Source organism: Hippocampus guttulatus, chromosome 2 (assembly GCF_054856545.1).
Source record: "Hippocampus guttulatus isolate MCC_2025c chromosome 2, RoL_Hgut_1.0, whole genome shotgun sequence".
Lineage (NCBI taxonomy): Eukaryota > Metazoa > Chordata > Actinopteri > Syngnathiformes > Syngnathidae > Hippocampus > Hippocampus guttulatus.
The window spans coordinates 31,001,046-31,013,937 of NC_141262.1; the positions used below are offsets into that span (position 1 = coordinate 31,001,046).

At 42.6% G+C, this 12,892-nt stretch overlaps 2 protein-coding genes across 3 annotated transcripts; both read right to left on the reverse strand.

Moving 5' to 3' along the window:
- Positions 1 to 6,812: 6,812 nt before the first annotated feature.
- LOC147209565 (uncharacterized) lies at positions 6,813 to 8,666 on the reverse strand. Its single transcript, XM_086132024.1, is given in 9 exon segments — positions 6,813 to 6,898; positions 6,981 to 7,075; positions 7,157 to 7,356; positions 7,455 to 7,519; positions 7,522 to 7,560; positions 7,650 to 7,754; positions 7,835 to 7,927; positions 8,010 to 8,279; positions 8,501 to 8,666. Coding segments are annotated over 9 exon segments (1,119 nt in total).
- A 1,409-nt stretch (positions 8,667 to 10,075) lies between these two features.
- On the reverse strand, positions 10,076 to 12,497 carry glod5 (glyoxalase domain containing 5). 2 transcript variants are annotated; one of them, XM_086106054.1, is made up of 4 exons: positions 12,398 to 12,497; positions 12,147 to 12,320; positions 10,426 to 10,581; positions 10,076 to 10,337 (listed from the first exon to the last, which is right to left on the reverse strand). In XM_086106054.1, exons 1-4 carry the CDS (start codon positions 12,452 to 12,454, stop codon positions 10,197 to 10,199), a joined length of 528 nt encoding a protein of 175 aa, XP_085962180.1. In that variant the 5' UTR covers positions 12,455 to 12,497; the 3' UTR covers positions 10,076 to 10,196. The 2 variants fall into 2 exon arrangements, with proteins under 2 accessions (XP_085962180.1, XP_085962181.1); XM_086106055.1 differs by having other exon boundaries at positions 12,147 to 12,302; positions 12,398 to 12,493.
- Positions 12,498 to 12,892: the final 395 nt, after the last annotated feature.

A 12,892-nucleotide genomic window follows, 5' to 3' on the forward strand; every position in this document is an offset into this window, starting at 1 on the left:
TTACAGCAGTCTGGACTGAAGCGAACAGAAATCAAAATGCTTGGACTGCACCCCAGGGTCCAGACGTCTGCCGCGCCCTCGCAGGGCTTAAAAACGCAGCACGTGGCGTGCCAATAAAAGCCGAGGACAAGTGCTTTATTGCGAAATGTACAAGGGCGCAGCAGAGGCTTTTGGAACTAATGTGGCTTTTTGAGGTTTAGCCTTGGATGCTTATCTTGGACTCTCCTGCCTTTACAGTGAGGGACCTCAACTGAGATGGATGCCTGTTTGCTTTAAGAGAGATACAGTGGGAATTGTTTCATGGACTCATACATGGCATGATGTAGAAGAATGACGCAGGATGTAATATGAATAGCAAAAGCTGACTCACCAGGTCGCTAACTCGACATTTAAAAAAGATTATATAAACTGGGCTTAATATAACTTGCTTAGCTCAAGAGAGGTGATCTGCTGTAGTAGGATGAGAGAGAGACAGAGAGGACATTTTTCACTCTGTAGGAGGCCTGCAACACAGAAGGCTGCTGAGCCGATGGACCGCAACGATTTCAAAATGTCGAAAATGATCAAGGTATTTTAATTAAATGATGTCACCTACTTGACTGAGAGTGGTTACGACGGTCCACGACATCATATTTCGAGGTCAAGAACAGATCTTTGTCACACTGTGCCATACAGAGACTCAGCATGAGGAAAATAGGTAGGCGCCACACTCATGTCCTAGCAAAACGGATTAATAACGTTTTCTAAGATGTAAAGCAATTATTGTCTTAGTCTTCAAATCTTATGCTTGAAAACACATCGACATGCTTTTTGAGTTTTATTTTCATACTGCACACATGTTGGGCTGAATCAGGAAAGAAAAAAAGGGGGGGGGGTAGCACACTTGTCACAGAGGAGAAGAAATGACATTTTCTCAAAATGAACAAACGGTTTCAACAACGCTACTGCTGGCCGCGATAGCACTGCTCTCAGTGTCATCTGAGGTATTTAGCACACACCAAAAGTGCTTTGCAAGTCAATAACAGTGCGACTTTAAATATTTTGTGGCAACTTACAGTTATTTTTCGGTTCACTTTCACCGTGTTCTGACCTGAAAATGTTTATACAGTACAGAAGGGAGACAACTAGGATACGATTGCTGGCTACTATGGCAAGCCATTTGAGCATTTATTCCAAATCCCTGATATCAAACATAAGTGTGTTACACTAGTTCGATCTCTTTCAGCACTAGTTCGACACTCGGTCACACTAGTGACACCGAATGTCGAACTAGTTGCACAGAAATCCTCACTAGCCACTCATTTTTGGCAACTAGTGCCACTTTTGTCCAACTAGTGCTGACAAAATTCTAACTAGTGACACCTGGAAGCACACAAGCAGAGGGAACTTCCCAGCTAGTCAGCTTTTTTATGCCCTAGTGGCCCACTAGACCAAACTAGTGAGGTTCAAAGTCTTACTAGTTTACTAGTAAGGTTTAAAAAGTGTTAACATGTTAACTAGTAAAACGTGGATTGTTCTAACATGTTAACTAGTGGCCTATGATTTCCTGCACTAGTTAACTAGTGGGAGCTGAAATATCCATTAGTTAACTAATGGAGGATAAAACATTGATAGTGCACTAGTTTAAGACCGTTAAAGCCTTGATATCCAACTAGTGAGTCCAAAAATGTTACTTGCTCACCAGTGATGCCCCAAATATCCACTAGTTTCACTAGTGCGACATTTTGACTTCACTAGTTCGACTAGTGAAGTCAAAATGTCGCACTAGTGGATGTCACCCTACTCACTAGTCAACTAGTTAAATGGTCGTTTGATTTAACTAGTTAACTAGTGATGGCAAAATGTTCACTTGTACAACATGTGAAACACTAATGGCTCACTGGTCACACTAGTTACGCTAAATGCTAATCAGGAGGCCGGACAGTGCCAGAAGTGAACACCTCCTATTGGCTCCACGATAAGAGCACCACCCAGCAAAAAATTAACCCTTTAAAACCTGATTCTGAGCTTTCACAATTATTTACCGCCATTTGCGTAATATCTGCAGTATACAGAAGGAATCAAGCAATTTTTACCAGTCAATGTATCTGTAGGTGATGTTTATTTATTATGTACACGGAGATAAAGAGTAATGGTACAGCTCTACAGTATCTTTCCACTTTTATATATGTATGCTATACTAAATAAAATTAATACGGCACCATATAATGCAACAGTTCTGCAACATATTCTCCCTAAATAATGATGTGAATTTTCAGTTGTTGCTAAATCAGTTAGGATGCTATAATTTGTGGTGTAGATGCGAATTTAGGAGAGCAGGACATCGCATTGCAATTGGAGCAGCAGCTTGGTTGATGATGTCCCCAAACCGGCTCATCTATTATATTTGTCGTGCAAGACAACGAAAATGAGCACAATTGAAAAACATAGGCTTCTTATATTTTAAAATAAAAGAATCACATGTTTACCGTTCTGGGGTTTCTACAATCATGAATGAAGGCATTATTTACAGCATCTTGACAGCAGTGTGATCGAGCAGATTAGATGGAGTAGAATTTGATTGGGGCTTCACCGATTTATTTCATACAATTCATATCCAAAACACAGTTGAAAAATATTTGATTGTTAAAATATTTAAATACAAGAACTATATCAAGAAATTAACAAAACATACAGTTTTTTTTTAATGAGGAGAAAAGTCTAAAAACATCACAGATGACAAACGTTGTGCCTCTCCTCCTCCTGTTCCTCCACCCTCCAGCTCCCGTTAGAAACATCGTGCTGCTGAAGGTGTGCCGGCAGAATGGTTGTGATGCAGGAGGTGCTGTGGACTCTCCCAGAAACGAGGACCGAGTTTAGTTTAGTTGTAGATCCAGTAAAACATAGTGCAAATGTTACATTATTTATAATGCACAGTTACAGTCTTGTGAATATTAAAAAATGTACTTCATGTAATGCAGGCAGGGAATAATTCAAACGAACTAAGGCAGCAAACAGTAAGAGCAAAATCATGTTCCAAACATTAACTTTAACTCTTTTTTAAATGTCAATTAGCTTGTGAGTAATAAGACAAAATGTGACTGTCAGACAGAGAACTGTCAGAGCAAACGGCAGATTTGAGAAAGTCCTGCCGAAATAAATCTGCACCCGACTGCGACTGTCAGCGTTGAACTGCCGCCATTGCTGTCAAAGTCAGACACATCTCCGAAATCGTTGGAGCAAATTTTTAAGCAGGCTTCATCTTGATAAATTGACCACATATTTGACATTTACACCATAACTTTACCGCCTAAAATAATCGTAAAACAACATTTTGTGTAACAACAAGAGTAATATTTACCCGAAAAACTTTCAATGCGTCTGAAAGTTTTCTCCTCCGTTTTTGTTGGGGCTTGGCTCGAAATGCATCATGATTGGCTGCCCGAAGTCCACCTGTCTGTCGGACGTGCTCTCATTGGTCTACAATACAATCACGGATGAATAAATACTCAGGGTTTGCCAGGCAAGCCCTTTGAGTATTTATTCCATATTGCCCACTAGTTCACTAGTAAGATCATCTTGACGCTTACTAGTGAACATGTAAGGCCATAAATGTGCCCACTAGTTCACTAGTAAGATCATTTTGACGCTTACTAGTGAACATGTAAGCCACAAAACGCCCACTAGTTCACTAGTAAGATCATTTTGAAGCTTACTAGTTGACATGTAAGCCGCAAAACGCCCACTAGTTCACTAGTAAGATCATTTTGATGCTTACTAGTTGACATGTATGACCCAAAACGCCCACTAGTTCACTCGTAAGATCATTGTGATGCTTACTAGTTGACATGTATGCCCCAAAACGCCCACTAGTTCACTAGTAAGATCATTTTGAGGCTTACTAGTTGACATGTAAGCCACAAAACGCCCACTAGTTCACTAGTAAGATCATTTTGAGGCTTACTAGTTGACATGTAAGCCACAAAACGCCCACTAGTTCACTAGTAAGATCATTTTGAGGCTTACTAGTTGACATGTAAGCCACAAAATGCCCACTAGTTCACTAGTAAGATCATTCTGAGGCTTACTAGTTGACATGTAAGCCACAAAACGCCCACTAGTTCACTAGTAAGATCATTTTGAGGCTTACTAGTTGACATGTAAGCCACAAAACGCCCACTAGTTCACTAGAGACGCTCGTGTTTATTCAACTAGTTAACTAGTGGGAGGCATATTGTCTCACTAGTCAGACCAAGAAATGAACTTGTGCAAGGTTTGACTGAATATGTTTGACATTTTTCCTACATGTTGGGCTTTTCTTTTCACTTGTTGGTGTTAATCAGCACTTGTGAGCGACTGTGCACAACGAGTGCAACAAATATCTAACATGTAGGGATTTTTGTTGCACTAGCTCATGTTTTTGGCATACTAGCTGGCATGCACATCGCACTAGCTAAATAAAATTGCTTACTAGTTGACATGTGTGCACAACTAGTGAACTTGTAAAGTTTTGTAACTGCCAAACATGTAAACTAGCCAAATGTGATTATTTCACTAGTAAACTAGATGTGTGCACATGTCACCTAGTGCCCAGTTTTGTAAAACATGTTCAGTCAAAGTCTATACATGTTCAGCATTGAGCCTGACAAGTGAGACAAAATACGTTCCACTAGTTAACTAGTGATATGAAAATCTGTGTCACTAGCTCACTAGTATGTCACACTGAACCCAACTAGTTTACTAGTGAGGAAACATGTGTATCACTAGTTAACCACTACAGTGAAAATGAGCCCAACGAGTGTAACTAGTGGATATCTCTACATTGACTTGTGAACATGTTCACATTTTGAAACCGTCTAGTTAACATGTAAGGTCAAATCGATTGCACCTAGTTTACTAGTTTGGATTTCTGGATTCACTCGTCGACATGTAACCAATAATGGGCATCCTCTAGTGAACTAGCTGCAAATCCTCAGGACAACTTGTAAACTAGTGTAAAACATGCAAATGAAGTGGGTGTGATTATGACAAAATCGGAATCCCGATTGGTGTATTTTAACTGCAGATCCAATAGGAATCCTGCAGCCACATTTCTGCCCCACCTCCTCATTATATTTTGTGCAACTAGCTTACTAGTGAGCAGGTTGGCATCCACTAGTTCTACTAGTGAACATTTTAGACCTCACTAGTTGAACTAGTGCGACATTAAATGTCACACTAGTGCAACTAGTAAATATTTGGGGCATCACCAGTGAACAAGTAACATTTTTGACACTCACTAGTTAGATATCAAGGCGTCAAGGGGCTTTAACTAGTGAACTAGCTACTGTTTTATCCGCCACTAGTAAACTAGTGAGTATTTCAGCTCGCACTTGTTTACTCACGCAGGAAATCACGGGTCACAAATTCACATGTTAGAATAATCCATGATTGACAAGTTGACATGTTGCTGAAAATGAATGACTAGTTGGAGTTTGTATGCAACTAGTTCGACAAAGTGTGTCACTAGTGTGGCCGAGTGTCGAACTAGTGCTGAAAGAGATCGAACTAGTGTAACATATGGCAAGCCATTTGAGCATTTATTCCAAATCCCTGATATCAAACATAAGTGTGTTACACTAGTTCGATCTCTTTCAGCACTAGTTCGACACTCGGCCACACTAGTGACACCGAATGTCGAACTAGTTGCATACAAACTCCAACTAGTCATTCATTTTCAGCAACATGTCAACTTGTGTAACACACTTATGTTTGATATCAGGGATTTGGAATAAATGCTCAAATGGCTTGCCATAGGCTGCTGTCCCCCGTCCAGTTTGCGGTTGAGGCAATATAGTAAGTTTACCACGCAGATCGCCACTGGATGGCAGCATCGAACAACTAAAGTTCCACTTCCAGAGTTCCCTCCTTAACAAAATTCATCCACCCATCCATCCATTTCCTCACGAAAATTCAGGAAAGCCCTACACATTTACACAATGATGTGTAAAAAAAAAAGGGGGTGTCATATATTGGGGAAAATATGTAGAAAAATGAATAACTGAAAACAATTGTGGTCACGTTTTAGGTGTACCACACAAGCGGATATATACTTCCATCCATCCATCCATTTTCCGAACCGCTTGATCCTCACTAGGGTCGCGGGGGGTGCTGTAGCCTATCCCAGCCGTCTTCGGGCAGTAGACGGGGACACCCTGAATCAGTTGCCAGCCAATCGCAGGGCACACAGAGACGAACAACCATCCACACCCACACTCACACCTAGGGACAATTTAGAGTGTTCAATCAGCCTGCCATGCATGTTTTTTGGAATGTGGGAGGAAACCGGAGCACCCGGAGAAAACCCACGCAGGCCCGGGGAGAACATGCAAACTCCACACAGGGAGGCTGGAGCTGGAATTGAACCCGGTACCTCCGCACTGTGAAGTCGACGTGCTAACCACTGGACTACCGGGCCGCCTGCCTGGATTGTTATCATATGATATTTCACATTTTTGGAATCGTGTCTGCTGGTGGTCGGGCGACAACAGCAGGGTCAAAACTCTCATGCATCAGATGAGAATGCCTCAAAATCAGGGTCCTCCTCACCTCAATCCCCTGTCTCGGACGCATTTGCCTCTATATCAGAATATCACTTTCTCTGGCAAAGAGCTGTTCCCAAAACCTCATGGACAGTCAACCTTTTCCCAGAGAACATTTTCAAGTTTCAAGAGCGTGCACATTGCAGTAAACATAGAGCACAATGTGCAATAATTTGGGATGAGGGCTGTTGTGCAAGCTTCTATATGTTTGCTCCTGCCTTCTCTGAAGAGGAGGAATTTGGAATCCAACAATCAGGCTGTTGTGCTGTTCACTCTGTCGAAGATCTGCCTGACTCATCCTGCGGGCACAGAACCTTCCCTGAGAATAGTGATTTCCCCTGTGGATTGAAAAAGGATGGGGGGTGGGGGGTTAAATTTGGCATGATTTTGAAGAGAATGTGAGAAGAATCTGATTTGTACCCTCATTGATCTGAAGGCAGTCGACGACTGTTGAAGCAACGACTTCAGTCGTCTCCCCGTCACACAGGACCCCTTGAATCTTATGCCCCAGTCGGCTAAGACAAAACAAAAAGCAGTCGTCATGCCAAACGACTTGAATTTGCAAATAATGATGACATCTGTACAGTGGGGCTTACTCGACGACCATGCCGTGGTGCGTGCTGTCCGGTTCTCCACTGGGTTTTTCTGAGATTTTCGCAGTAGCTGAGTCCTTGCAGGAGGTGTCTGTGGGAATAGCGCCGATTCCCCCTTTTTCAAGAATGCTGGCAATTTTCAAAAGCCCAAAGGTGAGTCAAGATTTTGCCACAGGGCACGGTAGCTCAAACTCAGTCTCCTGCTTCACTTGCATCCAAGACAAAAAAAAAGGAACATTTTTCTCAAGCAAATAAAATCGTTCACAACTCAACGCTCAAAGAGAAAAACAAGAACAAATACTGAATACTGTACCTTTAATTATGCAGGGCCCAAAGGTAGTAATCTTTGAGAGAAGCTGCCATTGCGCCATATGCACAAATGATGGGAAAGTGCGTAAGCGTGGCCACTGTATATACTGTACATATACAAAACAAAAGAAAAAATGTATTGACATTGATAGTGTTTGATTCATATTCAAATCTCGTTTTCACTCACCTTGTAGTTGGTGTGGCAATTGCTGTAGAGTTGAAAGAAGAAGACAAACAAAGAGCACCTCTACGGTTGCTGTTAGCAACAGCAGGACCAGATTCTTGGAAGTAGCTGACATGAATGGAAAGCATCACAGCTTGCTTCATGAAATCATTATAACTCTCTGGAAATGTCAATTTGGTAATCCTTACCACTGAATAGAAGGAAAGCATCGATAACCACGAAAGTGATGCCTCCTGCAGCAAAATCATCAGTTGTTTGTGTGGAAAGCTGAAGTAGAACACCTACAAATGAAAAAGTAGGGATCAGAATTGTGGGTGCAACATCACAATGTTGGCAACTTCACATCTCACTTGGATGTCATACCTGCAAATCGAAACCAGGTCCATGTTGCCCAAACAGCCGCATTGACTAACGCGATGATCGACCCAAAGCGGTTTGTTCATGTAGCGTTCAACCGACTGACATAGGCCTGGATGACGGCTCCAGAGATGAGAACCCAAGGGACAATCTGATGTCAGAATGAAGGATTTGTGCTGTGTACACTCGCATGAAGAGCAGACAGAGCTGCATGCCCATGTAAAAAGTAAAACAGGGCATCAAAAAAGGATATCTTAATCTTAAAACATTCTTCAGCTGGGCAGTGGAGATGGACTGTGAGATTTCCAACTATTAAACCGGCAAGTAAAGTTTGGTTCCCTTAATAAGCCACCAGGAGCTGAAGTTGACTTTTCAGGCCATTATTTTCACTACAATTTAAGTTTTCGCCACACGCAGACAAAAGCGCCTGGGATTTGAAGGGCATTTGATTATCTATCTCCTTTGATACAGACTCACTCCATGGACTTTGATGATACATGGCACCCTGCCACTCATCCCTCCGGCGCAGTGCTTCCTGCTGTGCTGGCTCTCAGCGACATGATGCCTGCCAATGACAAGCCCAGTGGTCTGGACTTCCTGCTGGCCTTCAACGTCGGCAATGAGATCCACGGCCGACTCATGAGCTTCTCTAATGAAGCTCATAACATCCCCAAGGAGTGAGAGTGTAGCAGCGTGGGTGAAATCAAAGAGAAGCGCTTTTGTAGGGGTAGCTATCATTGATTAAAAAGATTTGACATGTCAGATTTTCTCCGGGTCCTCCGGTATCATCCGCCCACATTCCAAAAACATGCATATCAGGCTGATTGAAGACTCCAAATTGTCCCTAGATGTGAGTGTGAGCGCCAATGGTCGCTCGTTTCTGTGTGCCCTGCAATTGGGCGATTGGCTGGCAACCGGTTCAGGGTGTCCCCCCGCCTACTGCCCGAAGACAGCTGGGATAGGCTCCAGCACCCCCCTGCGATCCTAATGAGGATTAAGCGGTTCGGAAAATGAATGAATGAATGACATGTTAGAGATCGAAAATCGAGACAGAGCTTGATATCGAGTCAGCTGATCTCTGTGCCGTTGTCTACAACGTAGCATTGCAGTGAATGGTCACACAAGTCACTCACTCAATTGAACAATTCGGAATAGAAACGAGAAAGCTAGTGGACACTTTGGGCCCTATTTTCATGCCCAGAGCAAGTCGAGCATACAGTGTAGTCTAACTGTCCGCAGGGGCGGAGTTTTCTTTCTTTTGGTATTTTCCATAGACGGACGGGCATAGGTAGAAAGGGGCATTTGCACCGTTGTGGGAGTGAACACAGACGACTCACGACTACACAAAAAAAGAAGGTCCGCTCATTCACTTTAAATTCAGCACAGGAAAGGCGCGCACACAAACTTTGACATTGCGTAAGCAGAAATAGACTTGCTGGAGTCCATGCGGAAGATCAAAGCCCACAAAATACATTTATGAGGCACTGCAAACAGACCTCCACATGCAGTTGTGGAGTGGGCACTTGGAGACCACTTTCCATCCCCATCGTTCATGTATGTGAAACCCCCACCCCGATAGCTGTGCCATGGCCCAGGGGGTTTATTTTTTGAAAATCTAATAAAGACACCTGGAGTTCCTCAAGATTGTGGATGCTGTGGGGCTGGCCTCGTTGACACAACTCTGTAACATAGCATGGTCATCGGGGAGAGAAGGGTGGTGGTCTCTCTTTTAAAGAAGGGGGACCGGAGGGTGTGTTCCGATTACAGAGGGATCACACTCCTCAGCCTCCTTGACAGGATCTCTTCAGGGGTGCTGTTGCCCCCGCAACCCAACCCCGGATAAGCGGTAGAAAATGAATGGATGGATGGATTGTTTCTGAAACTAATCAGATCCTAAATCCATCTTCACAGTGCCAGTGCTCCGGCCCTCAATTCCATTTGCATTTTCCGTCCTGTAATTGGTCGGTCAGCGCTAAAACACCAAGTTCAATAAGTTGTTCCAACCAAGTTTGACGAGTAATATACAAAAGTAGCGCTCCGATCACATTATTACAAATAATGATCATCGTGGCTGGTGAGTAGAAAGCATTTTAATTTTTGTTTTTGTCACTTTGTTCATTCCAGAAAGAAAAGGCCCGCTACTAAGCTCTCCAAAAGTATATATTTTCTTGAAAAAAACAAGAGTCGGTCTTATTAAAATTCTTGTGATGTTTCTTGGTGATAAGTGGACACTTCAATGAGGTTCTCATCTGGATCTCGGAAGTACAGAGAGGTGATTGTCCCCACCGCTCCTGTCCTCTCCACCGGGCCCTCCTCTATCTGCACTCCACACGCCTACAGACGAAGCAATGTCAGAAGCTGGGATAAATAAGTCAAACAACTACCAACGTACAAAATAATTCCGTATGACAGGTGGACAGACCTTGAAGTGTGCCGCTACAGTAGTCAGAGGGGTTTTGGTGACGAGACACAAGTCTGCAGAGCCTGGAGTTGGATGCTTAGCTTTAGGCTCAAATTCCTTGCCGAGCTGGTGAAGGTTAAACTTCTGCTTCCCAAAGACCAGAGCTTTACGGTCTCCCTCCATTGGTGGGGCGGAAATGGCATGCGTGAGTCAGGAAAGTTGCCCTAAGTAAATAATTAGTGAGCACAGGAGAAGATGCGTGAAATACAATCAAATTCTGCCATCTGGTGGAGGTTCTTACAAATCAGAGGGACATTTGGGGATCTCTATGGCAATCACATACAGAATGGTGTGATTAGAGAATTAATTCATGCTCTTAGCATTGATTTTATTGTGAACTCAAAACAAGAATAATCAAATGCTTGTTTTGGGAAGTGCGGGGGTGGGGGGGGGATATTTTGAAGGGCAAGTGTATGACTGAAAACACAGTGGTGTTATCAGGTGAATTTTTGTTTAGCAAGTGTGTGATGCGCCACTTGGAAATGGAGCTGGTGAGCCTTTTTCCTGTGTGTGCCTTCAGGGCTTCTGGTGGCAATATGCCATTTATTTGTTTTTCTTTTGGTTGTAAGGTAATGTTTTGGGGAACAAACAAAAGTCAGTTTGTGTTGAGTGGAGCATTTCTCCGGTCTGAGTGTTTGTACAGCTGCCACTTGGCTGTATTGGTGTTTGCACTAGTCTTGACACAGCGACAGGGAAATCATGTCTTATGATAATGGACAGAAAAGCAATGAGACGGTAATCAAATCATGACATAATGCCCCAAAAAGACTGTCAATACAATTTGTAGATGGATAAAGCAATAGCATCGTGAAACCTTCAGAATGCCATGTGGCAACTATTGCATGAAAATTATCATGGCGCTTTGATTGCAATTCCTCATCCTGAATGAGATGTTTCACGAAGATGAGCTTCAACAAGGTTTTCCCAACCTTTATTGAGCCAAGGCCAATATTTTATAGTGAACACTCGCATATTTGCAGTTCAGCATTTGCAAATGTACATCTTAGGACATTTTTGGGGGGAACCCAACTTCTAATTTTTTATGAAAATCTCAACTATTTGTTCATTTGGGCTCAGGCGAAAGCAACTTGTACGAATATGCAATTATTAGTATTATGGGCCTGGTGTAAAGGTGTGTTTTTGTTTTAAAAAATGTAACTACTGAATACAGTTGCTTTTGTAACATGGGTTTATAAAAATGTACAAGTGGCAACTTGGCAGCCCATGGGCCACACACTCAAAAGTAAAAAAATGCTGATAAATATGCAACATACGTTTTTGCTGAACTACATGAAGTGTGGGGTCTGGGGTCGGGTGGCCCCCGAAATTAAAAAGATGAAAATCCCAAAGTGCTAAAAAAAATATTGAAAAACAAAAAAAATGCACAACTATAATATTGGAATTGCCGTTTTTTCTTTTTTTGTAAATTGCCCCCCTCTGCAGCATCCAAGTTGCCTTTCCCTGGTGTACTGTACAGTACATTCATGCATGGTGTTGGTGCTTTATGAGCATCAACACACATTTACAAACCGCTTTAAAAGATGCCCTTCCTTCCACTTATTCTCTTTGAAAAAAATCTCACACACACCACCTTTAAAACAAGATGGCACAAAAAGTATACGCCTTCTGATCGTTACTTGCTGATGAACCCCTGGCCGTTCGAACACATTCCCGCGGCATACCTTGAACGTGACGAGCTCCATGCCCAAAGCCGACGTGTAGAACTTGATGGTGTCCGGCACACTTTTTACAGTCAGCACCAAATGGTCCAAATGACTCACTTCGATCGGACATGTTCCCTTGCGTTGAACTGCGTCATGCGTTCGAGCGAAATCTTTCTGAAAAGAAACCCAAGGCTAAATCGTACGTTCATTATTTCACGTTTCTGCTCGAAACACAGTACCACATCTTCACTTTAACAACGGTTAATTACCTTAGGTATCATCCTCTGGACGCTCCAAAAACGACTGACAGCTCTCTGAAGTGCCATTAGTGTAATGTAATTGTAAGGCACTTCCGCGTTGTCCACCTTTGCAATTTGAAGACAGAGTCGAGACAACGTGCCTTCACTTTTCTAACAGTCTCGTTTTAAGCCCATCAGCTATTGTTAAAATATTTTCAAAATTGTGCAACCTGAATCTAAATGGTATTTTGAGAAGCGGGTATAATCAATGACCCGTTCTATATTGTATTGGAAACACCGCACATTCATAGAAATACAATGAATTCCTTCGGCAACATACTACGGGGAGACTGGCGGACGATTTGTGGTGTGCAATACATATTTAAAGCAAAGTTTATGTGTGCGTTTAATTTTTTCATGAGTGTAGTCAAAACGGATACATCTGTCTACAGCAGTGATGGGTAAACTACAGCCTGCGGGCCGGATCCGGCCTGCCGAAGATTGGTGCACAATTAAGGTTTGATT